General features: G+C 44.1%; 2 protein-coding genes and 1 non-coding gene across 4 annotated transcripts in view; 2 read left to right on the top strand and 1 right to left on the bottom strand.

Annotated features, from left to right (window-relative positions):
• Window positions 1-4,393: 4,393 nt before the first annotated feature.
• On the top strand, window positions 4,394-9,215 carry RPL32 (ribosomal protein L32). The gene is made up of 4 exons (XM_077325292.1): window positions 4,394-4,608; window positions 7,269-7,369; window positions 7,578-7,759; window positions 9,039-9,215. The coding sequence occupies exons 2-4, from the start codon at window positions 7,274-7,276 to the stop codon at window positions 9,166-9,168; spliced, it is 408 nt and encodes a 135-aa protein (XP_077181407.1). The 5' UTR covers window positions 4,394-4,608; window positions 7,269-7,273; the 3' UTR covers window positions 9,169-9,215.
• LOC143834615 (small nucleolar RNA SNORA7) lies at window positions 7,064-7,204 on the top strand. Its single transcript, XR_013229863.1, has one exon. It is a non-coding gene; the product is annotated as a small nucleolar RNA SNORA7 (small nucleolar RNA).
• Window positions 9,216-9,500: 285 nt separating the features above from the next.
• The window catches only part of LOC143831819 (cullin-associated NEDD8-dissociated protein 1-like), a 38,018-nt gene continuing 20,140 nt past the window's right edge, over window positions 9,501-27,378 (bottom strand). For both annotated transcript variants that reach the window (XM_077325288.1, XM_077325289.1), the window contains exons 10-16: window positions 25,401-25,542; window positions 20,241-21,746; window positions 17,504-17,599; window positions 15,181-15,350; window positions 14,249-14,413; window positions 12,703-12,810; window positions 9,501-10,929 (exon numbers count right to left, since the gene is read on the bottom strand). In XM_077325288.1, the coding sequence (XP_077181403.1) occupies window positions 10,702-10,929; window positions 12,703-12,810; window positions 14,249-14,413; window positions 15,181-15,350; window positions 17,504-17,599; window positions 20,241-21,746; window positions 25,401-25,542 (2,415 nt within the window). In that variant the 3' untranslated portion in view covers window positions 9,501-10,701. The remainder of the gene's footprint in view (window positions 10,930-12,702; window positions 12,811-14,248; window positions 14,414-15,180; window positions 15,351-17,503; window positions 17,600-20,240; window positions 21,747-25,400; window positions 25,543-27,378) is intronic.

Genomic DNA, 27,378 nt, shown 5'->3' with positions numbered 1-27,378 from the left:
TCACTGTAATTATTCTTTTGTGTCTCTTTCCCAGCCATTGTGTATGTGAAGTAAGGGTTTATTGTCGATCTTCTTTGCAGTCCTTCATGGGGACTATGCCTAAGCATCAGCCGTCAGATAGTTCTTTACAGCTAGACACCTCCAGGGGGCGCTGTGTGTCAAAGTCAGAAGCTTGTTTCTGCCCAGGAACCACATGCTCCTGTGCAGCAGTGTGCCCCCTATCCTCATGCGAAAGAGGAGGTCCTGCTGCTTTTGTGAGAGGGCTTGGAGGGTACTGATAAATCAAAATAGAAAGTGCTGAACTAGATAGACAAGTGGCCTAACTCAGCATATGGCACTGAGTAGAGCTGTAAAACAGGATACACTGGTATAGTGGAGAATTTTTAAAAAATAAGTAAAGGATGACATCAGATTGCTTGTAAGAATTCATGACAATATCTGAGTCCAATGGCCCCTTTAAGACCAACAAAGATTTATTCAAGGCCTGAGCTTTCGTGTGCATGCACACTTCCTTGTATGCACGCACACAAAAGCTCACACTTTGAATAAATCTTTGTTGGTCTTAAAGATGCCGTTGGACTCAAATTTTGTTGTACTACTTGAGAGTAACACAGCTATCCACTTGAATGTATGAATTTATGATTATCACTATGAGCCTTATGAGTACCATTCATGCCACAGGCACAACTGAACAAGTAACATTCCTTGGTATGATATTAGTAATGAAAAGTTAAAGGAACTATGAAAAGAAGTTGACCCGACATGAGATGGATTGATTAAATAAAAGAAACCACAGCTCTTAGTTCAGAAGATCTGAGCAAGTTTAATGATAAGATGTTTTGGAGGCCTTTAATTCATAACTTGAATATGTATTTAACAATCTGTCTTCAAAAAATTAAACATCTTGAAGGGACACATGTTCCCTTCTCCCCCACTTTGAGATGCTATAGTGAACAATTCTGCTGCCATTTACATTCCTGCTCGTTGAGTGCTACTTACTCTGTACGGCATGTAAAAGGACATAAAATAGACTACATCAAATGACTGATGTACTCCCAATCATAAAGACTTGGATTAACTATGACCAAATAAGACGGGTGTTGTACTAACTCAGATTAAAGATTACCTGAAAGTGTTGGGCATCCTGAATAGAATGATTAAAAACCTCTGGCCAAAATGGTATATGGAGAAGACTGATATGGGTTGGTATCTCTTGGCAAAAAAAGATGGGTCCAATCAGTGTTGCTGATCTGTGACTGATTTTTGTGGATTCTCCCTTATTTATGTGTGCGAAAGAAATAGACTCTGGGAGTTATGAACTCACCGCCTCCAAGAAGTCAAAAACTAAGCATGTTGCCTTTATAAATGAGTCAGCAAGGCAAGCTCACATACTTTCAGGCAAGGGTCAGGAACACCCCTCCCCTCAGTTGCATACTTTCAGTGAAATTTTAGGTATGTGTTTACCTTTTACCTAATTCTTACTCAAAGAAATCCTCAGTTAAAGAACTGAGGGAGTGGAAGCCTTTGGACAGTATGACCCCACTTTTATGATACTTATATTCATGAAAATAAGAACAGGCAAATTTCAAATCCCTTTTCTCCTTTCTTTTTTTCCTACATAAGACTGAAATTACAAGGTCTGTACAACATTGGCCCACATCAAACAATTCAGGCTTGTTGTGCAGGGGTCTCACAGTCTCTTCTGGCTTTAATCCAAAGAGCTGAATGGAACGGTAGCTCTGCTTTGTGGTAATGTCTTGTCTGCTCTCTTTGTTTCCAGGAGTTTCTAGTAGTCCCTGAAATATTGTTGTGTAATTTTGCAGACAAACTGGCATCCTCCTGAGGCAAGCTACCTGTTACATCAGGCTTTCCAGTGACTAGGAAAATTGTGCTCGCCCCTCCTGGTATGGAATCACTTTACTCTTTAGCCCCCTAATAGAACCGGGGTTACATCATATGCTATAAGGCTGGACTGCACCCACACCCATGATCTGTTTCTTAAATGTTGGCCATGCACTGTCTGAGAAGTATTTTTCCATGCGTAATTGCCATAAGTCTGAATTGACTTGACGGCACTTCACACACACGTGCACAAATATCTATCAGGCTTTGGAAAGTGTCTATAAGGAAAGAGAACATTTAAGTTGATGCTCAGCTCCTTCACAACCTTTCCACAAGACTTTGGCAAACTAGGGGATACGTGTTATATTTTAGTAACATGAGAATAAACAAGGTGTCCACTCAATTAAGGCCATAAGAGCATGGAAGTCCTTGTTAAATCTCTGGGTTCAGGAACTCAGACCCTGGAATCCTTGCAGCTCTTTATTGGTGCTAAAACATGATACAAGAGAGTGCCAAGACTGCACTGAAAACTTAACCAGAGCAACAACACCACCCCCAATATATACACATGTTGAACAATAGATTACCCGCAGCTGCAGGTGACTGGTTACATGGAGGTTTAAACTGATTGGATCCCTGGAGGATCCTACCACTAGCTGGTCAGTCAGGCCGCAGCTAGGGTGTTTAAATTCCCTGATTTCCGCGGGGAAGCCAGCCCACTCTGAGCCAATCAGGCTATCGAATCTCACTCTTGCCTTGGGCCTCAAGCTCGGTCCTCAGCAGGACTGCATACACAACAGTCCCCACCTTAACAGAGTCTGGTTCTGCAAACCTCAAAGCACTACTGAAGATGATGATGTTATCCGTTCTGTCGTGTCCAACCCTCGGCAACTCTATAGGAAAGTCTTCGCCATGCGTCCCTGTCTCTGACTGCTTATTTTAATTGGATCATGGTCATCTCTGTGTCAGCTGTCTCTTTTCACTTTCTTCTTTTAGTCTCTTAATCAAGGTCTTCAAATCATGCTCCAATTCAGCAAGGAGTGGAGATTATTGATGTTACAACCTCCAATTTTGACTCCGATCGTAGATTCTTCCAGAGCACTACTAGAGCTATTTTAATTCACTAGGGCTTTGCCTATTAAATCTCTGAAGGGTTTGTTTTAAAAATATATCTCATGATCTCATGTCTACCAGCTGCAAGGTGGCTATATCCACAATATATTTAAACATAATACAACCAAAACCGAGGCAATAGATCACAAAGACCACATGTCAGGCCAACAAATAGCAGCTTGCTTGATCCAGTGGAGATGCTTAACCATTGATGTCCAGGATGAACATCCACAACTGCAGAAGGCCTGCTGAAAGAGGTGGCTTAAAAAAAGTCCTGTGGACTTAATGAAGACAGTATCCTTTGCAGCTAGTTCTTCAGGAAGGCAGTTCCACGTCACCTAATTGCCTTGACCTGCTGGGTTGGTGTAAATGGTGGACTTAAACCAAGTGCACCTGAAAGTTGTTGGACTAAGCTCACTCAGGTGGTAAGCAGATGCAGGTAAGCTTGTCCTCCATTAATAAAGCATTTTGATGTAATTAGGGCATTTATTTTAAGATGTTTGAATATGGAAGATATTGTGTGGTGCCTTCTGTTTTTCCCTGGTAATCATCTCTAAAGAATGACAGATCAAATGGCTAGGTGCTGCTTGCATGCTTGTGGACCCCTCTGGCTTCCACACATAGTGTGGAATAGCTTCCACATATAATAGTACTTTTTTTCTTCACATGTTCTGCATAAAACGTGGTCTTAACTGTCTAGGTCATTCAAGCAGCTTCCATCATGCAGGAGTGAACTGATTTTGCGTAAAGGAGCCCTGAGCCCAAGCTAAGCCAATCTTATCAGGTCTCAGGAGCTAAGCAGGGTTGGCCTTGGCTAGTCTTTGGGTATGAGGCCTTCAAAGAATACCTGGGCCTTCAAAGAATACCTTCAAAGAATACAAGGAGACTGGCAGTGGGAAACCACCTCTGAATGTCTCTTCCCTTGAAAACTATGGGATCACCATGAGTCAGCTGTGCCTGAACAGCACCTGAACAAATTGATCAGGTTCCATCCTGCGTCTGCAGTGGTACAGGAATATTCTAAGGAACTCCTAAAACGGATTAAATCCATTCCTGTTTTTGAGAAGGGAACTTATTATAACAATAAAAGCAGTGATTTGTGAACAAATCTATAGCTCACAACAGAGCATAATGCATATGCATGACAAAGGCTATACAAGTTGAAATGTAACAGTTGTCATTCTTTGAACACACAACAGGAGAAATAATTTTTAATAATAGGTAACAGTCAACGGCGGATTAGTAAATCAATTGAGCCACGAGGCTGTCCCTGCGGTAGCAGCGTGAAATCACCACCAGAGGTCGCTGTGCGGTCAACCCCCGTTGCAAGTACGTTGTCTTGCGCTGTTGTATTGGCGCAGAGCGCCGGAGCTGACGTAATAGGGTCCTGCATGTCACCATAACACGGGAGTTATCGTAGCAGCAATCGGGATTACCTTCACGACCTGTTTTCTGGCACGGAGTTTACGTTTTATTCTGTGAGGAAAATTAAGGCGGCTCAGCCAGCTGAATGAGCGGCCTCTCCCTCTCTGTCCCCGGGAAAGAGCTGACCTTCCAGGACCTGGCTGCAACCTCCCGTCAGCCTCCGCGGCTCCCCGGCCTCTCTTTCTGCCGGGGCTTCCGAGGCGGGCGGGTGTCGCCATTAGCCGACTGGTAAGTTCGGGATCCGGCGCCATCCTGCCCGGCGGACCCCCCGGGATGGGCGCGCGGCCCCTTGAGGGACTCCTGGGGGCCTTCCGCGTTAGGGCCGGCTGCTAGTTCTCGCAGCGCTGCAGGCGGGAGCGTCCTGGCGAGGCTGATCGGGGCTGAGGCGCTTTCCTCCATGGCGGGTGCCGTCCGGGGACGGAGGGAGGGACCCCGATGGGCCTGCTGGCGTTCCGTAGCTCCAAAGGAGGCGTTCTGGGGGGGGGGGGGTTGTGCACGTGTAGGCTGAATGTCTGAGTGCGGCAAGAGAAGGGCGGGGGGAGGGAGGTGCCGCGTGCAATGTTTTTGTAGAAGACACTTCACTTGAAAGAGCCACGCGCTGTTGCTGGAAGGCTGCACGAGGGAAAGGGTCAGTTACTCGCCGACGCTTACACAGAGCATCTGTCTGGTGGGGATGCCAGCCTCCAGGTGAGGCCTGGGGATCCCCGGAATTGCAGCTCGTCTCCGGCCTGTAGAGCTCAGTTCCCCTGAAGGAAACGGATGCTTTGGAGGGTGGCCTCTGTGGCATTGTGCCCCGTTGTTCTCCCCGAGCTTCGTGCTCAAATTTCCCAGAGTCTCCCGAGCTGGCTTTAGCAACTGCCTCCTCCATTCTCTGCCGGGGGGGGGGGGGCAGCAACCCTAACTCCTGCCTTGAACCGCCATTTGCAAGGGCTTCCTTTGTAGGGAGCTCAGGGGTGGCGTTTTTTTCTTGAACAGGTTGCTGTTGAGCTTGAAGCTGAAGTGTCTGAGATTCAGCTGTTTCGCAGGGAAGATGTTTGTGGCTGAATGGACTCCTCTTTGCATAGTTTTTGATGGGTCTTGAAACCATTTGCGCTTCTCATGGCCAGCCTTATGAGTGTTGGGGTTTTTTCTCATTCTGCAGGAATTAACAGTTTGGCTATTAGTTTGAAACCAATCAAGAGTCAACGTGAGGTAGTGGCTCTAATGTTGGCATTGAAGATCCCCGCTTGGGAAGGTCTCTGAGCCTGTTGCTCTCTTTCACTCCTGTCTGTTTTATGGGGTTCTTGAAAGGGCAAATTGGGAAAGGGGAGAATAATATAGGTTTTTGTGGCCCCATTAGGGAGAAAAACAAGGTATAAATAAATTATAGCAGTAAAATCCCCAGACATTTTTAACCCAAGGAAATTCAGTGCTCCTGCCTGCCCCCCCCCCCAGGGAAATTTGGAGTGGAAATTGAAATTTATGTAATAACTTTAGATTTAATAGGGGAGAAACTGCTGCTTAAGCAACATAAAGCATGATTTATAACTTTGTTATATAAAATGGTATTGATATACATATAGAATATAAGAGTTTTTTTCTAAAATTACAAATATGACCAATACTAAAATGAGAATTGTAAATTTGTGGCTTCTATGAGACCTTAGCATGTTTTACGTGTAGGTTTCGCCCTCCCAGTTTTTCTAAGGGAAAAACAATGCTATACATTTTGAGTCAGTAAAATCTGGCTTTAAAAGCATTTTGTTAATTCTAATAGACGGGAAAAGTTATATATATAAAACTTTCCCCCACGTTTCTTAATTTTTTTGGAATAACGGGGCAGGGAGTGGGGTAAGCTAGGCTTCTATGTGTTACACATTTTAAGTCAAGACAATACAGTATTTGAAAGGATTTGACCTATTTGAAAGAAAAATATTTCACAGGAATTTTTTTCAGCAGCCCTCCAGGTTTCCCAGTTTTGCGGGGCCTTTGCATCTTTAAACTGGAGGGTCTTCTTTCCTCAGGTGCTGCTCAGACATGTAGGAGGAAAGGGTGTGTTTTTTTGTTTGTCTGTTTTGCTGCATTGAGTAGAATGCAAATATTTCCTTTAATTGTAATTATGGCTACTTGTAAAGCATACTCTCTGCTAGACCTGAATGGCAGGCTTTGTGCTTGTATGAGACTTTTTCTATAGATAACTGGTTTTTGTTCAGCAAACTTCTGGAGTGTTTTATTAGTTTAGACATGCTTACAAGCAGCCTATGCTCACTTGCAGAATTGTGTGTGCTGTTTAACTACCAATAGGATTGGAGTGAGAATGTGCTGTTGCCTCCACTTGTCACGTATAGGTAGCACCCTGGACATGTAGCGTTGTGCTCTTATCAAAATTCTATAACATTGAAATGGTGTTGAAAATAAGCTTGATACTTGTTAGGAGGGGTGTTTGCAGAAACTTCTTGTGGCTGTCTGAGGTTCTATAGATGGCATGAAAACATTAATGCAAGGTGTTTCTTTAGGTAGCAACTCCTGCAATGTGTAATAGCGTAGCCATCCAACTTGACAGACCAGGGAGCAAGCAAGTTGGTAAAATTAGAAATCTGCAATAAAGTATTTGTTCAGTTTTGCTCCCAAGTGTAGGTTGTTGTTGGCAGATTTTAAAGCCCTTTTTAACTTAAGCATGTAGGGGGAAAATAGTTGAAATGACGACCTCCCAGGATCGCATCTGGAGAGCTTCCTGTAACTCTTCCAGTGTCGGACACGGGAGGGAGAGAACCTGCAGTGAGATACCCATTCCTTTGCTGGCTTGGTACTAGGCCAGTGAATGGAAGACAACTCTGCAACAAACTTGTTGGTAGGCTCCTGTACTGCCGTTTGAACGTTGTAACTTAAAAGTGTTTGTTTCTCTGTAGACAACATGCCGGCCCTCAGACCCCTCATCAAACCTAAGATCGTCAAGAAGAGAACCAAGAAGTTCATCCGTCATCAGTCTGATCGCTATGTCAAAATCAAGGTGGGTCTTCTTGTGGTGAAGATTTGTAAAGTGGGGTACGTGTGAATCCCTAAAAAGTGTTTCTGAATATCTTGATGGTTGACTGGTTGGTGGGTTTGCGGCATTGGTTTAACAAAATAAGAGATTTCTAAAGTTACACTATGGATAATTTGAAGTTTTACTATATCAATTCTTAAAAACTTTATTTTATTGCATTGCGTTGTTGTAGCGTAACTGGAGAAAACCAAGAGGTATTGACAACAGAGTTCGCAGAAGATTCAAGGGCCAAATCTTGATGCCCAACATTGGGTATGGTAGCAATAAGAAGACAAAGCACATGCTGCCTTCAGGATTCAGAAAGTTTCTTGTCCACAATGTCAAAGAGTTAGAGGTGCTGATGATGAGCAACAAGTAAGTTGGGAAAACCTCTCTAAAATAGTTATTTTTTAGAGTTGCGATTTAATTTTGCCCTGTAGTGATGCTCTTGCTGTGACCTTGTGTAATAGTGTTGGGTACAGTTGGGCAGTGGTCCGCAACCTCCCGGTTGCTGCGGACCGCTGCAACTGAGTGGCGGGAGAGGGTGGCCCGGGGCCCCGCGCACGTGCGGCAGCCCCAGTGCAAACGCGCATGTGCGGCCGCGGCTCCCACTCCGGGCCGTCAGCAAATCGACCGCCAAAGCGGCCGATTAGCTTGCGGCTCGGCAAGCTTCTCTTCCCCCCCCCCCCCGAAACAAGAAGCTTGCTGGGCCGCTTTGGCGGCCGATTTGCTCGCGGCCTGGTGAGCTCGCTTCGGGGGGGGGCGGGAAGAGGGAGCTGCGGCCCGGCGCCTGGCCGCGGCCCGCGGGTTGGGGACCACTGCAGTTGGGTATGTATTGAAGAATTCACTCTTTACATGATTGATTTAGAATGCTCAAATATGCATCGATCTGTGTCTATTCCTTCAGTAGTATTTCTGAAGTAATATGGTTCTAAGTTGGCTAGATGTCAGGTTTAGAACTTATAGAAGTTTTGAGTTCTTGGTGACACAAGACCCCTACTGGATTTGGCCAAAGATTTGTCCTGTGGTTGGCCACTGTTGCTAGAAACAATGTTCTCTTTATCTGTTAAACAGGGCAAGAAAGCAGTAGCCCTTCTAAATTTATAAAGCTTCTCATCTCCCACAAGGGTGGTTGGGCTAAAGTATCATACTGAGCTCTTTAGAAGAAGGTCAAGACACAAATAGAATAGACTTGAACAAATTTGTGAGGCGGGTCTTGTATGCTGCAAGCAGAACTGATCTTGTGGAACAATTTCCCACTTTTGTTTCCTGCCAGAGCTTGTGATCCTTAAACTGTGCCTTTTTGAGTATAAGAGACCCTCAGAAGAAGCTATGTGGGGTCTACAGTAAGGATGCCAACCTTCATAGGTTTTGTGCTAAGATGTCAGTATATTAACTTGGCTTGTGGGTAGCATGAGGAGTTCTTGGGAGTAGACTGATTCCAAATCTGCAAGCAGGACTTTTGGGCAGTGGCATAATACATGTATTTTATAAGAAAATTTGTGTGTCACTTGCAGAGGCCTGATGTGAAGCAGGGCATTTGGGCTTGGATGTTTTGGATTCTCCTAGATAGATCAGCTCTTCCACTTTGTGCAGCCAAATTGACATTCTTGCATGAAACAGGCTAACATCACTGTTTTCTTTTTGCCATCAGGTCATATTGTGCAGAGATCGCTCACAATGTTTCCTCCAAGAATCGAAAAGTAATTGTGGAGAGGGCAGCTCAGCTTGCTATCAAGGTTACCAATCCAAATGCAAGATTGCGGAGCGAGGAGAATGAATAGTTGTTCTTACACAACGATATTTAATAAAATATCAACAGTACTGAAAATGTGATGTTTCAGGAGTTTAATTGACCTAAGGTTGATTGATTCTTAAAAGGACAAAAGCTGGTACCTGGTAATATTATCCCAAGCTTGCCTTCAGTTGGATACTGCAGGCCCACCATTAATCACTACATTTCAGAGTGTAGCCATGTTGATCTGCAGTAGAACAGCTAATCCGGTAGAGCTGGGATTTAAGGAAATGAATTTCTAAATGCAGTGAAGCCAATTTAAGAGGAGTACATGAAGTCTGACAGTAAGAAATGCCAAGTCAAAGCTGATCAAAAGAATGGTAAAGATAATACATGATATTTATTTTTACCAGATGCATTTCATGTAGAATGGAAAGTGACACCCTGTTTTATAAATAGAGCACTTACGTGGTTCACAGAATAAATTCTAACAAAGAAATTTAGCAATCCATGGTCACAAGAAGTCATTCTCTGTTTGCTAAACAGCAGTAGCTTTTCTTACAGACTGAGCTGAAAGTGCTAGTGGATCTCTTCCCCCTCCCCTGAGAATAGTCTCAGAAGCCCTAGTGGATAAAATGCTATAGGGTCTAGTGAGGAGGGGTAAGAAAACAGGAAGGATAATCACATTTTTTTCATTTTATCTCTCCCCTCACTGTGTGCCTGTTTACATTTTGACCATGGGCCTTGCATGATGCAGAGCTTCAGCTTTCTGGAATTCACAAGAGGTGATTAGGAGAAAAGATGCACATGTTCTTAGAATCTAACCCAGCAATATTTAATGGTACAAGAGCATTTGCATTTTCATAGCTAGGTGGTTCCATTATTACAGATGTACAGCTCTTGCAGAATCATGCTAACTTTTGTGGTTTGAAAATCATCAGTGCTTTGGTATCAGCTTCTCAAGTAAACTGTTGCCAGAGGGCACCTACAGGAGGAAACCACTGTGTGAAAAGGAGTGTGGCAGACGAGAACTGCATTAAATAAGCATAAGGCATTCCATATTGAATGACAGTAAGACACTTTCACAGTTTCAGATGCTGGATTGAAAAAGGGGGTCAGGTGTAACTACTTCATCTTATCAGTATGAAAGTGACTCAAGTCAGTTTAAATATTAGTACAAATGAAAGTGCTATTTAACCAATTTGATGAATGGAAGGTGAACTGCCATTTGGCTAGTCATGGGTATAGCAGGGTCTTCTTCATCACTGTTTCTAAAATGCTATTGCAGTGCTATCACCACAAATTGATAGCCAACAGAATTATCTTATTACTATTAGGCTCTAGCTAATTCAGCTGGAGTCATTTGTACATTTTTTGGCAAAAACACATCCTTTGTATTTGCTTTATGGGAGTAACAAACTTTTGTCCTAATGACATCAATGGGTCATGCTGTCATGCCTGAATCCATGCCCCTTTTAGTAGAAATAGTTGTAAAAATAGCAATGACAGCTAAAATCAGCCTTAGAAGACCTTCCATCCTCAGCAAAGTGAACGGTGTGGTTTGAGAACAGGGAAGAGGAGTTTAACTCATGTCCATTAGTTCTGTGGTAGACAGTGAAGTAGAATCCTTCTGAATGCTTTCGAAGAGTGAAGACATTTCAGGGTTGGCTCTGATTTGGGAAGAAAATTCCGCCATCACAGGACTCTTATCTACATCAGGGATGGTCAGCAAAGCAGCTACTGCCCTCATTGCTGAACGCTTCAGTTCATCTTGTTTCTCAAATTCTTGTTTCACAGAGCCAGCTTTTACCTAAAGAAAGGAATACATTTTAAAACAATAGAACAACTTCAGGTCAAAGGGATTCTGTTCTCCATTATCACCTATCCAAGAACAACGATACAAAAGATGGAGATGGAATCATCTGGGGTGTACTAATGTCCAAAAGAATTCCCAGACTCAAGAGGTCCCATTAGGTTGATATGAATGAGGAGAGAGGAGACAAACCAGTGTCTCCCCTAAGAATCAGGTCACAAGTGATGTGAAAGCCGAGACCCAGAAAGCCATGCTGATCTTGATGGACAAGCGGTATCATTCAGTAGAAGGCAGTGTCATATATAGAAGTATACAGATTCCCATTGTATCCCCTGCTATGTTGTCTTCACACAGGTTTGTCTCTTCAAAGGGGATTTCTCTACCCATGAAAAGCATCTCTAGTGCATAGATTCTAGTTGATAGGAAGCAGAACAAATTTTGAGTCCAGTAGCACCTTTGTAATCAAAGTTTTGTGTGTCCAAGAAAGCTCATGCCTCAAACTTTGTTGGTCTTAAAGGTGCTACTGGACTCAAAATTCGTTCTGCTGGTATGTATTAGCTTTCATATCTGCCATAGACTTGGTGGTGGGTGGAGAGGATGGCTGGCTGACTGCCATTCTATAAGCAGTTGCATCCAAATAAGGTTTATCTGTAAGCAACACAATTCATCAGCCTGAGAATCTGAAATGGATGTGAAATGACAGTCCAGAAAGTGGGGCAAGTAAATAAAGCACAGAGTCCGTTACTAGATGAGATAAAGCTTTGTTATTCTATGACCTAACAGTCTGCCAAAATAATAAAATAGAAAATGCATGCAAGATTACTTATGTTGCATAACAGCATCTATAAAATGTTCTTTAGCCATTTTATGATAAACCTGTTTTTAGTAGCCACAAATAGGACTGAAGCATTAGCTATCCACAGCTGGAGTAACGTTGATAGGAAATGCCTTCCATGCTCTAGTGCAGCAGTCCCCAACCCACAGTCCGGAGACCGGTACCAGTTCATGGATCAGTCGGTACTGGGCCGCAGCTCCTCCTCGTCCTCCCTGGCTGCTGCCTTGAAGGCTGCCCTGTCACTCTGCTGCCAGCTCACCTTTGGTGCTCTCCAGCAGCCGCCATGGCTGGGGCTCCCCCTCAGCGTAGCACTGCTCAGCTGCTGCTGGCAGTGAGCGGTGGGAAATCAGGGTCACCGGTGGAAAATCAAGCGAAGCAGGGGCTCAGGTGGCGGCGACGTCCCTCGGCAAAAGACTACCCCCCCTCCGGGCCTCAGTAAAATTGTCAAGCGTTGACCAGTCCCCTGTGATAAAAAGGTTGGGGACCACTGCTCTAGTGGACAACAGAAGTGTGTTGAATTGTACCAGCAGTTTCCAAAGAAAGTAATTAGGTTGCAGTTAACCCCCAAGTAGCTGTTCCTGTGTGCACTGGTCTAGCCTACAACTGCTTGGGACTACAGAGAGCTGCTCTTTTTTTGCTCCCTGCTTTACTACTTGAAAGAATCTCATAGAAGCTTACCATTGCTTACCCTTCCTCTCCCCACAACAGACACTCTGTGAGGTAGGTGAGGCTGAGAGCTCTTAAGAGAACTGTGACTGGCCTAAGGCCCCCAGTTGTCTGCATGTTGAGGAGGAGTAGGGAATCAAACCCGGTTCTCCAGATTAGAGGTTGCCCCTTTTAACCACTACATACCAAAAATGGCTCTCACTTATATATTAGCATCTAAGTGACTACTAAAAGGAAAGAACATATTCTGAACCTTCTTAGTGCTTTACCTTTGTAGAGCAAGTTGCTCGTAGGGGCTCAATGAGACGTTCTAACCGTTGTAGTACTGCATTAGGACACAGCGTTGACAGACGAGCCAGCATAATGAAAGTCAGCATCTAAGAAGAATGTGGAAAGAGTTTGCAAAAGCAGTATCTGAAAGTTCTTAAGGTAGCAGTAACTCCATTTAATGTAACATGTTCCATTTTCAGACTCAAGCTGCACTGTAGAAAAGCCTTTGTCAAATAAACAGACCCCTCCCCTCACCCTGCATAGAAGTGGATGTCAGCATCTGGATCTTTTTATTTTACTTAAAGTATTGTATCCCACTTGTGTCATAGTAATATACTTGAGGCGATCTGTAACATCTATTTAAAACAAGGGCTTGGGTTCCATGATAAATCCACATTTCCATCAGCAGCCTATAATGACCCCAGAAATTCTGCCCCTTGGGGACCAAAGAAAAGTATGACTGGGGAGCAAGGAGGAACTGGTTAACAGAATAGACCAAAAATCCGTAAAAAGCAGTCTTTGCCCAGTGGATAAACAGATGTAATTTTTTTAACCTAACCCTTCCCTGGAGGCTCAGAGCTCCTTTGGGAGATGTAAGGGAGGAGATGGTCCTGCAGGTATGAAGGTCCTAGGTGATCCTTAGGAAGGGAATTCCAAATTCAGAGAGTATGGTCACAGAGAGTAAGGCTTCCTCCAAAGAGGATCTCATTCAGCAGCCAAATTAATACATAAGGAATTAGTCCTCTGGGTAGCCTGTTCAAGGCTGCGGAGTGTTTTACAAATAACCACTAGCCCTATGAATTAACCTAGGATGTAGATTGGTAGCCAATAAGGTTTTTTTTTAAGTGTGGAGAGAGATGACCCTTGCTACTGTATTTTGAACCTGCTGAAGCTTTCAGACTTCAGTTCCACATAAATGGCATTGCCATAGTCCCACCTGAGTACAGTCAACACATGGATAAGTGATCTCTTGAGGAAGTGATAAAGCTAGCAAAACAGATAAAGCAGGTGAGAAGTACCATGTGCTACAGTGGAATCCAGTCCACCTCCACTACAAGTCCAGTTCTAATACCAACCCCATTGATCCTGCTCCTGAAGGGGGAATACTGCCCCATCATGAACAAACTGACCTCATAAACCCATGGCCCAAGCCCAAGCCAACAAGACCTATCTGGATCAAACAGTTAATTTCCCCCCAACCAATCATCATCATTACTGACTTCATCATTTCAGAATGTCCACTGACAACCCGTGCCTCCAGGAGAAACAGAAGGTAATATTTATTTTTTATTTATTTATTATATTTATATACCTCCCTCCCCAGGGGCTCAGGGCGGTTTACATAATAGCATAAGAACTTTAACTCCATTAAACCCACCACGACTTAAGGCTTTCAATAATGAGCATTAGGGAACCTCCCACATTCAACCATCCATCATCTACTGCAGGCACTGAAGTATCATGGCGTGGGGCTCAGGGCCATCAAGACCAGTACCAATGAATGAAATCAGAGACACTACTGCTAATAGGATGAGAGACAGTTACCCTGATATCATAATGATCTTTCAGCCCATCTTCCACGTGATTCAAGTACTCATAAATATCCAGTCGGTCAAGGCAGCTTTCCAAAAGGGTGTACATGCACTCAAAGGCAGCTTTCCTCACATCAAGGCCATCATCCACCGTGTGCTTGAATGGCCCCATTTCTACCTAAACAGAGAAACAAGAATAGTTGGCTGTGCAAAGAGGGTGAAGAGCCTGGCAATGTAGGTTGGTACTTTCTGTTAATGCTTCTCATCTGGCCAGCATGGACAATATGCAGGATGCAGACTATTGTATCTCCAGGGCCTTGTACTGAATATGGACTGTACCACTTAAGATGCCACGAGGGTGGTGAGTAACCATAGGCTCTTCCATTCTTGTTCAAAAGTCCCTGAAAAGATCTATGATGTCGATGTGGTTAAATTAACAGGAATAGCTGCCAGGTTCTAAGTAGCAAAGATCGCATGTGCTGTCAAGACCTAGCCACTCACCCTATGATAACACAAATGTTGGCACTCCCCTTTATGCCTGTGTCTCTTGAAAGGAATGTGTTATTACTACAAAGTATTTCACAATGTGAGGTTGAGCTAACAGTATTTTGCTTGAATGCACATCTCATGGTACTCCATTTTATTTCAAGATGAAGAGAATCCATGATTGTCTGGTAACAGAAGTCAGAAACTTCCCACCTTGAAAAAATAAGCCCCCCACCCCCAGTCTGCCAAATCATTATCTCTGTTTTGGACTGCACATTGAGAACACACAAAATGTGTTTTTTAATACTAATCCAGATCAGTCCCTGGAATGGAGACAGAAAAAAACCATACCCATTATGGTCAGGGTATATGACTCATATCAAACCATGAGAACAACATTAGTTTGTGTCACCTTTCTCACTAGAAAGGAGAAAATACGGAAGCAGCCTAGGTCCATACCTCCCGTATGAGTTCCCTTCGAATCTTGGTTTCGTTGTATAGGTGGGGAAGGACTGTGTTTAGCTGGTCGCGGATCAGAGAAGGTTTGTTATGAGCAGCAGAATTAAACATGGCTAAAGCAACACGCCGAACATTCAGATCAGAATCCTGAAGTGTTTTTAGGAAGTCACCTGCATGACAATAGCATAAAAGGATGGATTATTTTGAAGGCCATATACCATTTACTTATTTTATTAAAACCTTGGTCCAAGGCAGCTTACAATAATAATTAAAACATCCCCAGCTGAAAGTCAAAGATAAAATAGGAAGTCCAAATCCTTTCCCCTTTAGATGCCTGCCATTTAAACCCCCTGAGGCAGGTCCTGCAGTATCTTCTGAAAACGTCTTGGGGGGGAGGCGAGGTGGACCTCTTTAGGAAGACCATTCCACAGAGCCACAATGGAAACAGCCCAGGCTCTGGTTGATGAAGAAGTAGAATTGGTTCTTATATGTCACTTTTCTCTACCAGAAGGAATCTCAGAGTGGCTTACACTTGTCTTCCTTTTCCTCTCCCCACAACAGACACCCTGTGAGGTGGGTGAGGCTGAGAGAGCCCTGATATTACTGCTCAGTCAGAACATCTTTATCAGTGTCGTGACGAGCCCAAGGTCACCCAGCTGGCTGCATAGGGGAGGGGGGGAGTGGGGAATCAAACCCTGCTCACCAGATTAGAAGTCTGCACTCGTACACCAAGCTGGGTCTCATAGACAATGATAGGCAAACCACCATAAGTGACGTAATAGCAAACAGATGGCTGATAGCACAGGGATATATGGAAGGAGATGGTCCTTTAAACATGCCATTCCCAGAATGAAGGGCTTTAGAAGTCATACCCAGCACCTTGAATTGAACTTGGAAACATACTAGCAATCATAGCTGTCTCCAGATTGGCAATCTATGTTACTGGTGGTAAGCCCCTAACAACAGTCATGCTGCCACATTCTGGACCAGTTGTAGTTTCCGGGTTTTCAAGGATACCCCACGTATAGCACACTGCAGTAATCCAGCCGTTAAGTTACAGAAGCATGGATCAGTGTGGCCAGATCAGCTAAATCTATGTGATGAGAAACTTGGCAAATCAAGTGCAGCTGATAGAAGGTGCTCCTGGTCATAATAATGCCAATCTGCTTTTCAAAGAGCAAGGCAGGGTCCATGATCGCCCCCAGACTCTTAACCTGCTCTAAAAAAGTCAACACTATTTAGGACAAGTAGATGCAGTCCTATTAGCCTTCGCACTACATGGTTTGAGGCTCTCAAACAATACGTGTTGAAATGCAGAAGGAACACACTGGAGGACATGAAGAAATTTTGTATGTTCAGACTACAAAAACACTACTCCCATAGTGCGGGGGGGGGGGTGTTTGAATATTAAGTGGCTTGCCCAAAGTCACCAACCAAACTAATGGCAGGAGCGAGATTTGCACTGGGACCCGCCCAGATCACAGCTTCTTTCCTCAGCCACTATTTACTTATTATATTTATATACCACCCTCCCCAGAGGCTCAGGGCAGTTTACATACAAAGTATAAACAATACATGAAACAATCCCTAACATATAAATACCGTAACAATAATACTAATAGCTGATAATTGTAACAGTGCAACAGTATGAGTAGTTTCATTAATGGCACCAAAGGTTCAAATGGTAGTTACTCCAACTATGCTCTGCCTGTTGTGGAGAATCGGTGGACATGGTGCATGGATAGAATCACAGAAGAGTTGGAAGGCACCATAGAGCCCATCTAGTCCAACCCCCTGCACAATGCAGAATCAGCCCAGAGAGCATCCAGGATAAAGTATCTGTCCGGCCGCTGCTTACAGACTGCCAGTGAGGGGAGCTCACTCTTAGGCAGCCAATTCGGCTACTGGAGTACTCTGGTCAACCTGGACTATTGATTGTCAGTCAAGGGGGCAGGGAAGGGGGGAACAGAGACCAGTCCCAGAACACCTCCCCCTCCGCTTTTAGCTGCCTAACACACAATTTGTGTCCTTAGCTGACAACTATAGCTTGACAGGAACTTCCACAATAGGATAGCCAGGCCCCCCAGCTATAGGCAGAGAAAGGAGGGGGTGCAGGCACTCAGCACTGCAGTGCCCTGGAGAATGCCCTAGGTTTTACTTCCTGATTAATGAAAGTTGCACAATAGGCAGTTCAAGAAAAGAAATTTGACGCACTGCCAATGCTTGGAATAATCCCCACACACACACACGTATACCTATAGGTAAATAGTTTTTTTTTTTAATGGTAACTGTTTTTCAAATTTCTGTAACAAACCAAGCTTACCTATGCATCCTTTAAGAAGAGGATCAATAGGCTGTGGCTGATCTGAGATGGTGAACTTGACTGCAGTTACAACAGTGCTTCGAGCATAAGGGGACCCTACAATGAAAAAGTAGGAAAGAATAACCGGTTTAAGAAAAGTCCTCAGGATTCATTTACAACAGAGTCCATTTTGCTACCATGGTTGTCCTGATTTCCACCCCTCCCTTCAGATCTCAACAGCAATGACATGCAAGCCAAGACAAGCAAACATTGTCCTCCTCATCTCATGTTTAAGATGCTTCTTTGCTTCACTGGGGATGCTCCTGGCTGGAGAACTAACAGTACATTTTACACAAGATGGGACTACTAGTCTCTGCCCTGAAGTTTCTGGCCAACAAACTGCACTGATTTAATTTAGTACTTTCCATATAACTTATTCAAAAAATAAGTTAAAAAAGAGCCTCTTGTGGCGCAGAGTGGTAAGGCAGCAGTCATGCAGTCTGAAAGCTCTGCCCATGAGGCTGGGAGTTCAATTTCAGCAGCCAGCTCAAGGTTGACTCAGCCTTCCATCCTTCCGAGGTCGGTAAAATGAGTACCCAGCTTGCTGGGAGGTAAACGGTAATGACTAGGGAAGGCACTGACAAACCACCCCGTATTGAGTCTGCCATGAAAACGCTAGAGGGCGTCACCCCAAGGGTCAGACATTACCCAGTGCTTGCACAGGAGATACCTTTACCTTTTAAGTTAAAAAAATTTAAAAAATTGAATATTTACACTACCTTGGAAGTGCTGCAAATAAATCATGGATTCCTTTTAAAATGCTATGAGCTCAGCGGGCTCCATGGGCTGCAATAGCAGGACACAGAAGTTTCCCCACTGGGGCATTTCAGGTAAGGAAAACAGCATTGTGGAAAGGCATAAGCACTGCACCATGGTCCTAATCCAAATTAGTCCCCCATGTGCCTGAGCATTGAATTCCCACAAGAGAACTCACATCTGATTGTAAATCTTCATGGCAATTCATATGCAAGGAGTGGACTTGATAATATGCAGTTGGAGATAGGTTTAGGTTTGTAAATGGCAAAGGCTAAAGGGAACCCAGCAAACCACAGAATTATACACTAGCATCATGTGTCTACAATAGCAAACTGTAGGTGGCAGGAACCTTATTCTAGCATATGCAGCCCAGTGATTAAAGCTAAAGAGAACAATGGTATTTGATTATGGAAATATTAACAGAGCTGAAAAAAGGTGTACTGTTTTATCTTCAGGAATATGCTATTTGCTAGAAATATATCAATCTGCAGAAACAGAAAGAATTTGCTGCCTTACATACAAACACAAAGCCCAATTCCACTCTTCAAAGTCATCACATTTGCTCATGTGGCTTCCTAAGCTTGACATAAGTTAAAGTTAAAGGTATCCCCTGTGCAAGCACCGAGTCATGTCTGACCCTTGGGGTGACGCCCTCTAGCGTTTTCATGGCAGACTCAATACGGGGTGGTTTGCCAGTGCCTTCCCCAGTCACTACCGTTTACCCCCCCAGCAAGCTGGGTACTCATTTTACCGACCTCGGAAGGATGGAAGGCTGAGTCAACCTTGAGCCGGCTGCTGGGATTGAACTCCCAGCCTCATGGGCAAAGCTTTCAGACGGCTGCCTTACCACTCTGCGCCACAAGAGGCTCTTATTAAGCTTGACATAGTCTCCACAAAACTGTGTATCTCAGTTTTACTCTTCTTCCACTGAGAGGATTCCTCACTTCGATTTTCCAACATCTCTGCCTTTGCTTTGCTCTTCCAAATATACCCAGAAAATGCATGAGAATGCAAAAGTGAAAGCAATCGATAGGTAGTTTTGCTGCTAGCATTGATTACCATACAATCCGCCTGCCCCCCTCCTTCCAGTAAGTGGTGCTTTGGCAATAACACAATGCTATCAAAGCCTCACTAAAATCCATTTACAACCCATTCTTAAAAATGGGAAGAGGATATACTAAAAGCAATTTCCTTTGAAACTGTAAGCACTCTATAAGTAATACATAATAATACACGCAGAATAACTTTTTCAGTGGTAAAGATCAGAAGTGTAGGGGAGCCCATAAAAACTCAAAATAGATGGGCTGTAACACATCTGTCCCTACCTTTCTCTTCCCCAACAGCCTGGTTCTTGTCTTGATCCCAGCCCGTAGGAATTGCGGGAAGTGCGTCTGACCTCAACTAGGACCAGGACCAGGACCTTTTCAGTTCTGGCCCCTACCTGGTGGAATGAGCTCCCAGAAGAGCTAAGGGCCCTGTCAGAGCTATCACAGTTCTGCAGGGCCTGCAAAATAGAGCTCTTCCACCAGGCGTTTGGTTGAGGCTAGGACGGAGAACATCTGCTGGGTCCCTCCTCTGAGCACTCCCCTTCTTGTGGCAACGGTGGGCTGGCAGAGGGCTACTTCAAGTGGACATCCCAATCACTCATCCAGTGTAACCTGCCACCCCCTTAAGCCTTCACAGAATCAGCCTCTCCGTCAGATGGCTCTTCACAGAATCAGCCTCTGTTTAAAAATTTCCAAAGATGGAGAACCCACCACTTTCCAGCCTGCTCCTGGACAAGCTGCTGAGGAAGGAAGAAGGATGCGTTCCACCAACTCTTTCACACAGAAGCTACTGCAATGGTCCCGTGCCCAGACTTTAGGGGGCAAAGAATGAGGTCTTTTTATATAGACAGAATCTCTAACTATTCCAGAATTATCCATCCCAGCTTCTTTATTACCTGAAGACAGCTGTTTCTTCAGCCTCGGCAGCAACTGAGAAGGATTCACCACCGTTAGTTTCCCCAAGCATTCTGCCACCACGTTGCGTGTCCCTTCCTCTGTACATTCGCAGTGCTTGAAAAGCAGGGCCCAAATGTCCTCCACGTAGGGTTTCAGACTGTCTCCTGGGGATGAGCTGATGACTTCCTTCAGAGAGTGAAGCAGCAAGTATTGCCTCTTAGGCTGGCCTCCAATCTCTTTGAGCATGAAGGGAAGGTATTCTTTAAGATTGCCGACACTGATGTTTCCCAGCGCATAGGAAGCTGCCGATTTCACCTCTTCGCTGGGAGAGGAAAATGCATCCAGAATCACAGGCTTGAGCTCCTTCTGTGCACCAAGGTTCATGCTGCGCCCTATTTCAGCCAGTGAAAGGAAAGCCAACATTTTAACTGCAGCACTGGACTTGGGATTCTTCACATCCTGAATGAACTGGTTTACTACCCCAGGCACTTCTTTTGAGCACACAGATGACAGGGCTGCAACGCATTTTGCAACAGAGTGATAGGCCTGTTTATGTAACGTGACAGATGCCCCACCAGGGCTGGAGGAGTATATAGGACTAGTCAGTCGTTTCATTAGTTCTGTATAACTCATACTGACTGTCTTGGTGACAACCAGAGCTTGAAAGAAGTCCACAATGGCATTGAGGGCTCCCCCTTGCATTAACGGGGAATAGACAAGCTGGAAAAGCTCCGAGAGGACCGTACCGCTAATCTTGGACAAGGAAGAAGGATAAACCTTAGCCAAGGTAGTGAGAAACGTGATAGCCACTTGAGAAACATGCATATCGTTCTCGTTAATTAAATCAGGAAGCTCCATCAAAACACATTCAATCATGGCTGGTTTGAGGCTATCGCTGTAGTTCTTGATCAAAATGTCCAAGACTGCCAAAGTACTCAGCTTTAAGGCACGCTGATTCTTGCGCAAGAAAGAAGCCAGAATGGGGAATCCTTCTGCTAGAATAGGCCTTAAGTCTATTTTGAGTGGAGAACTCGCAATTAAACTTAGCGCTTTGACCGTGGTCAGTCTAGTGATCTCATTCTTCAGCCTCTCCAGAAAAATCTTCAAGGTTGGCTGGAGATCACTGCTCAAATAGTCGCCAAGATTGCAAACGATCTGCCCCATGCAAGAGATAGCCCGTTCCTTCACCTCCTGATCAATATCGGCAGCTTTCAGTCTCTTTAGAGTAGGAGAAAACAGGTCTCGCACATAGGGCTTGGCATCAAACGAACAAGGCACATCCAGGGGCCGAATGACTTTCACAAGCTGCTGAGTAACGAGCAGAGCTTCTGACGTGATTTTGTAAAAGGGATCTCCTATGCAAAGAACCACTGGTGGGAGCAGTGCCCTAACGTGGGGATGGAACACCTCCCGGGGGTGGTTACAAAGAACAACATGTAAAAATGACAGCGTATCTATCTTCATGTTGGAGGAGCTGGATTTATCAGTCAAGGAGAAAACAATACCTGTGTGCAGAGAGAGAAACCAATAGTCAGCATCGTTTTGTGTCTAGTAATACACGCTGCATTGAATCCTAACTGGAGAGTCCCCATGACAACCCTTGTCAACACTATTCCTCCCTTTCTCCATCCCAACTACACTATGTTGGGACCTTGGCTTTTAATTGCCTGAAGGCTACATGCTCCTTTACCACACAACTCCAATTGGGAGCCATTGCCTGCCCTTATATAAGACCAGCAAAAGCCGGTACAAAATGCACATTGCTATCTTTGGTTACTAATTAATTGAGGGGAGTGGGTCTCACAAGCATTTAAAATACCAAGGACACTTCACCAATACATATAAAGATGAACCATTCACAGCAATGGTAAGTGTAGATGTTATCATAATTCACACCCACAAAATTCAATAAGCCCCCTCCCCAAGTTCTTAATTTTAAATCATGTTTTCCAATTGCTCAGAAGCAGCCAGGTATCCAGAATGCTAACTGCCTAATAGAATTATTTATTGCTTCTTAGTTCTGAGAGTTTTTTAATGGTTTCTGATAATCTGTAAATGGGGTGACTAAAACCCTGGAATACTTATGGTCATAGGGCTTTTAAAAATATATCTTACAAAAACAGAAAATAAAATGGGAAAAAGAGAAGAAAAGGTCACGCTACATAATTACCGTATTTGCCGGCGTATAAGACGACCCCCCCCCAAACATTTCCACTCAAAATATAGAGTTTGTTCTATACCCGGCCTGCCTCTGCATCTCCCTGTGACCAGCACTAGTGCGCAAGTGCGCATGTGCGAGCTCTGCGTAGACAAGGGGCAGGCCAGAGAGCCCCTGCTTCCCGCAGAGCAGAACGAGCCGGTCACGCCGAAAAGGCTGGCACCCGTTTCGCTACTGATGCTTGCTGCAGCCATGCTGATGACCTGCCGTGGCCACACTGGATACCGCGCGATACTGGATGGAATGTAGAATGAGGTGGGTGGGCATCGGGAGGCCACTATGGGCAGCTATGTCTATCCCAACTGAAGTGCACCCGGCGTATAGGATGACCCCCCCACTTGGAGGCATGTTTTTCAGGGGAGAAAAGTAGTCTTATATGCCAGCAAATACAGTATGTTTGTCAAAGACAAACATATAATACATAATGTATAGGACAGAAAATATTTTCCCTTTCATCCCCTTCACTATAGTTTTTAAGGTATCATCTAAACAATAGTTCTTATTTCTGATAGGATACAACAGTATTTGTCATTTAATTTTTTGTTTCAAACTTCATAACTAATCTATTTTGACTAAGACACTGTTTTCATAATTTCTACTTATTCAATACTACATATTTTAACCACTTCTACATATTACTTAGGGCTTTTATTTTTGATCTAACTGTTACAACTTCAAACACAGTCTTATAAAAACAAGTGCAAAAAATAGGCTACAGAAATATATTGCCCATTATGGATGGATGTTATCTTCTGATGGTCTTGGACCGTATAATAAATGACGTGACGACTATTGGCCATTATTATTCTAGAAGTCATGGCACAGGAATTTTAAAAATGTAAAGTTGCACTGCTAGAAAGCTGTAGCAACACACTGCAGTAATTAGATTGTTTACTGTGCTTTCTGAAGCATGTTTTGCAAGCCAAGGAACAGCCCTGGGGAGTCAGAAAAGCAAGGAAACAAATATACACCAAGAAATTTAACCTTGTTGTACATCAAAATGGCTGTTAAAGCAGATGGAATACTCAAGTTTAACCAGTTCTGCCATTTGCCACCATTATTTTACAAACTATTCTCTTCATTGTTGGAGATCTATTATCTATTACTTTTCATATTATCTTGTCAGTAAAATATGCATTCCAAATTCAAGTTAGGTTATTGACGCACATTAAGCTAAATTATACTGAATCAGATCATTGGGCCCTCAGGATCAGTACTGTCAACAGCTCTCGAGTCTTAAAGCTGCCATCTTTCACATCACCTACCAGATCTTTTTAACTAGCGGTACCAGGAATTGAACCTGGGACCTCCTGCTTGCTACACAGATGCTGTTCCATGGAATCACAGGCAGTCCATAAGCACAAACCGCTAATTAGTTTTAGGCTATTATTCCCAAATGAATTGCTTCCTCTGCAGACAGGTAGTGCTGTTATACCTCCACAGTGACAGAGGGCCCCATCAGATGGCACACTGGGAATTCCAGCCTCCATGCTTCCTGCATTTTTTCCCCATTTTAATTAGCTGTCACATGGGACCTTGATTCAGACTGGGACCACAGCATGGGGACCAGGGGGTTTAAACCTTTCCCGTGCTGTTTTTCATATCCAAAATAACCCCATGGGGCTACAGTTTCCCTGGGTTAACATGTAGTTCCTGTACAATGGCAGCCCCATGAGGTAATCTCTGGTTGGGAAAATACTGAGTGGGCTGGAGTGAGGAGGCTTAAAAACCCCTTTCTCATAAGCCTAAACTTGAATCAGTGTCTTGTGCCCAGTTATTTAAGAGAGAAAAGGTCCTGGGAATTCCCGGCATCTCATCTGGTTTGGTATAAAATGATCCAATCACGCCTGGTGCAGAGCAAATTCCTTTGCTCCTAAGACATCACTTCCTGTATGGCTTTTTGAGTCACTCCTTTGAATGTGCCAATGTTTTTGCAGTCTGTCAGGAAATGTACCTCTAGCGTCAACACCCTTCTTCAGTTATCAGACATTTGAAAACAGTTGTGGCAGCATAAAGGTTTAATTAATAAATAATAAATAAATAATAAAGTAACAATAGCATAAATTAGTTCAAACATTAGCACTTCTAAAATCACATCTCATAATATTTCATATTCTGCAGTAGCATCAGTGTAGGTCTTATTTCCGGCACAATATCTATTCAATTATGTTCTCCATTGAGAGGCCCTTTTGATGTTATAGTATCACTGGCCCTACTCAAAAGCTTGGCAGAAGAGCTCCATCTTGCAGGCTCTACAGAACTGTGCCAGCTCTGACAGGGCCTGGATCTCCTCAGGGAGCTCATTTCACCAGGACCGAGAGGCCCTGGTTGAGACCAGGCATGCTTCCCTAGAGTCAGGGACTACCAACCAAATGGTATTTGCAGAGTGCAATGCTCTTTGGAGGTCATGGGCACACTGAGCCCAGACAACAAAGTGAGAACCAAAATCTTAAACTTGATCTGGAATTCAACCAGGAGCCAGTGTGGTTGCTGAAGGATATCTCGAATATGGGCCCTCCAAGGAGTTCCTGTGAGGACCTGGGCAGCTGTTGTAGTTTCTGGGTCAAGGATAAGGGTAGGCCCAATGCAGAGCATCTTACAGAAGTCTAGTCTAGAGGTGAGCATCGTATGGATTGCCAAGGCTAGGTTTCTCGGGCCATTTTTTTGTTATTCAATGGCACCGAAAGATCTTGGATGTGCATGTTAGGCTTATTCCACCACAAAGCTGTGAGCTTCAAATGTATTTTAAAACAGGCTTAGCAAAAACCAACAACAGAGTATCCTGATACACCAACCAGCTTAAATCTGCATGGAAAGAAGTATCCTAAGAAGAAAACATGAACAGCTGGGAAGAAACGACTGCCTTAATCTCTAGATCATGGAAGCCCATGAAAATGGCAGACACTGAAAGTTCCCCACCCTGCCAACAGACAAGATTTACCAGGCACCAGTGCGGGGATGTGATCTGCTAGGCAGCCAGGGAGAACGTTAGCCAACTCAGTCAAGAGAGTGAAGCATCCCTGCCTTGACTTAACACTCTTCTCTTTGAGCTGTTTGTGCAAGGCCTTGATGATGTTTGGAACCTGTAAGGTGAGAAAGCAACTCATTGGTAACCTGAAACGAGGTGAGTAGAGTGAGCAAACCCAGCCCCAAGCTGGGTATTTAATCATTTAGCAGGTAAAGTGAATGTGACCCAACCAGCAAATAGTCTCCGTTACACAGGATTACAGCTGGGCATTGTTTCATCATTATTTTTTATCAATGTGAGCTGTATAAATGTGACAAGGCGTTTTTTTTTTTTTTTAAACATGAACATATGGGGTTTTGTTCTTTTCAGAATATGACAAAGATCTTTATGCACGCAAACTCTAGTTAAAAAAAAAAATTCTTTTGGAAGAACTGCCTAGACCTGTAGATGGGCAAGAGCTAGTTCTCAATTTCAGAGGTGCCTTCATGGCCCTCTAATCCAGTGGTCCCCAACCTTTTTATCACCGGGGACCACTCAACGCCGGGGACCACTCAGCGCCTTTTACTGAGGCCCAGGGGCGGGGTAGTTTACTCCTCTACTCTCAACCACTGCCCTAGCGCTCTCTGATCGCTATGGTAATGTTTAAACATCACTTCAAAATAAGATACATACACGCCACAACATTGAAGTGTGTTGTAAAAGGCTGGGGGGGGGGGAATGAAGTAAAGGGCCGGGCGGGGGGGGAGAAGGCGTCCTTCGGGGCCCACCTCCAATTAGTCGAAGGACCACATGTGGTCCGATGCCCACAGGTTGGGGATCGCTACTCTAATCCACATTGCAACCATGCCACAGAATGGTTGAGCCCCCAAATACGCACACCAAGGGTTAAATCCTACCACCTTGTCCATACATCTTCCTCGCTTACAGGTCTGTTCCCATGTAGCTTCTGTCTATTAGGGTCCCAGCCCCACACTGCTTTTGCAAGAGGGTGTCAAAGGGGCATATTGTCTCTTTCACCAGGGGAACAGTGGGTAGGATTCAAACTCATTGACTTTTTTTTTTAAATGCAGTTATGTATTACTTGAATTAAGTCTTGGATTTAGAATCGGTGCATCATGTCTTAAAACTCCAAATTTATTATTCCAATTTGTAGACTCTTAACAGTCACCCATACCACATTGCTAGAAAATAAACAACTGTCCAACAGTCTATCGATTTAGCACATAAGAGTTAAGAATAAGCAGCCATGAAAGAATTACAGGAAAAATGTATACATTCCCTGACATCTTTTCAATGTGCTTACAGAGCGCTGCTGCTGGTGGAACTGCATTGTTTTATAATATAATACAATCCAATACATAGTGGCTAACAAGGACTTGCCTTCTCATCACATCGATTTACATTCTTGCAGTACATCTCATTTCTATGAGGTTCAAAAACAAACCTTTCAGCTGAATGCTTTGGTGTCACTGTTAACTACCCAGCTGAAAAAAAGGCTATAATTAACACCCCTTTTCAGGTAATCTACAAAAAAATTCCCCCACAGAAAGCTAGACTGTGCCCTCCTATTGCTGCTTCAGGTCTCTTCCTTTGCTTGTCATAAGATGGAACCAGATAGTCAGCAGAAACCCTTACCACATGGAGGACGTTAACCCGCCTGGTTTCTGGCCCAGACTAGTTGCCCTGATTCTTCCAATTACCACATCGGAAGCCCTGATTCACACTCCCCCATCTCCCTGTTCACTCCCAGGAGTTGTGTACACACAGGAGGGCCAAAGGACAGGAAGTCAAAACTTCCTACCATTTTTTGTACATGTCAATCATTGTCACATGGTGAAAACCACCAATTAGCTGCCAGTGGCATTTTGTTGCATTTGAGCACTGCCCCCTTTCTATCCAACCCTCTTCCAAGGCTGAAATCAATCTGTTTCTCCAACACGATTCCAGTATA

Source organism: Paroedura picta, chromosome 3 (genome assembly GCF_049243985.1).
Source record: "Paroedura picta isolate Pp20150507F chromosome 3, Ppicta_v3.0, whole genome shotgun sequence".
NCBI classification, from domain to species: Eukaryota; Metazoa; Chordata; class Lepidosauria; order Squamata; family Gekkonidae; genus Paroedura; species Paroedura picta.
This window is presented reverse-complemented; position numbering and strand designations above follow the sequence as displayed.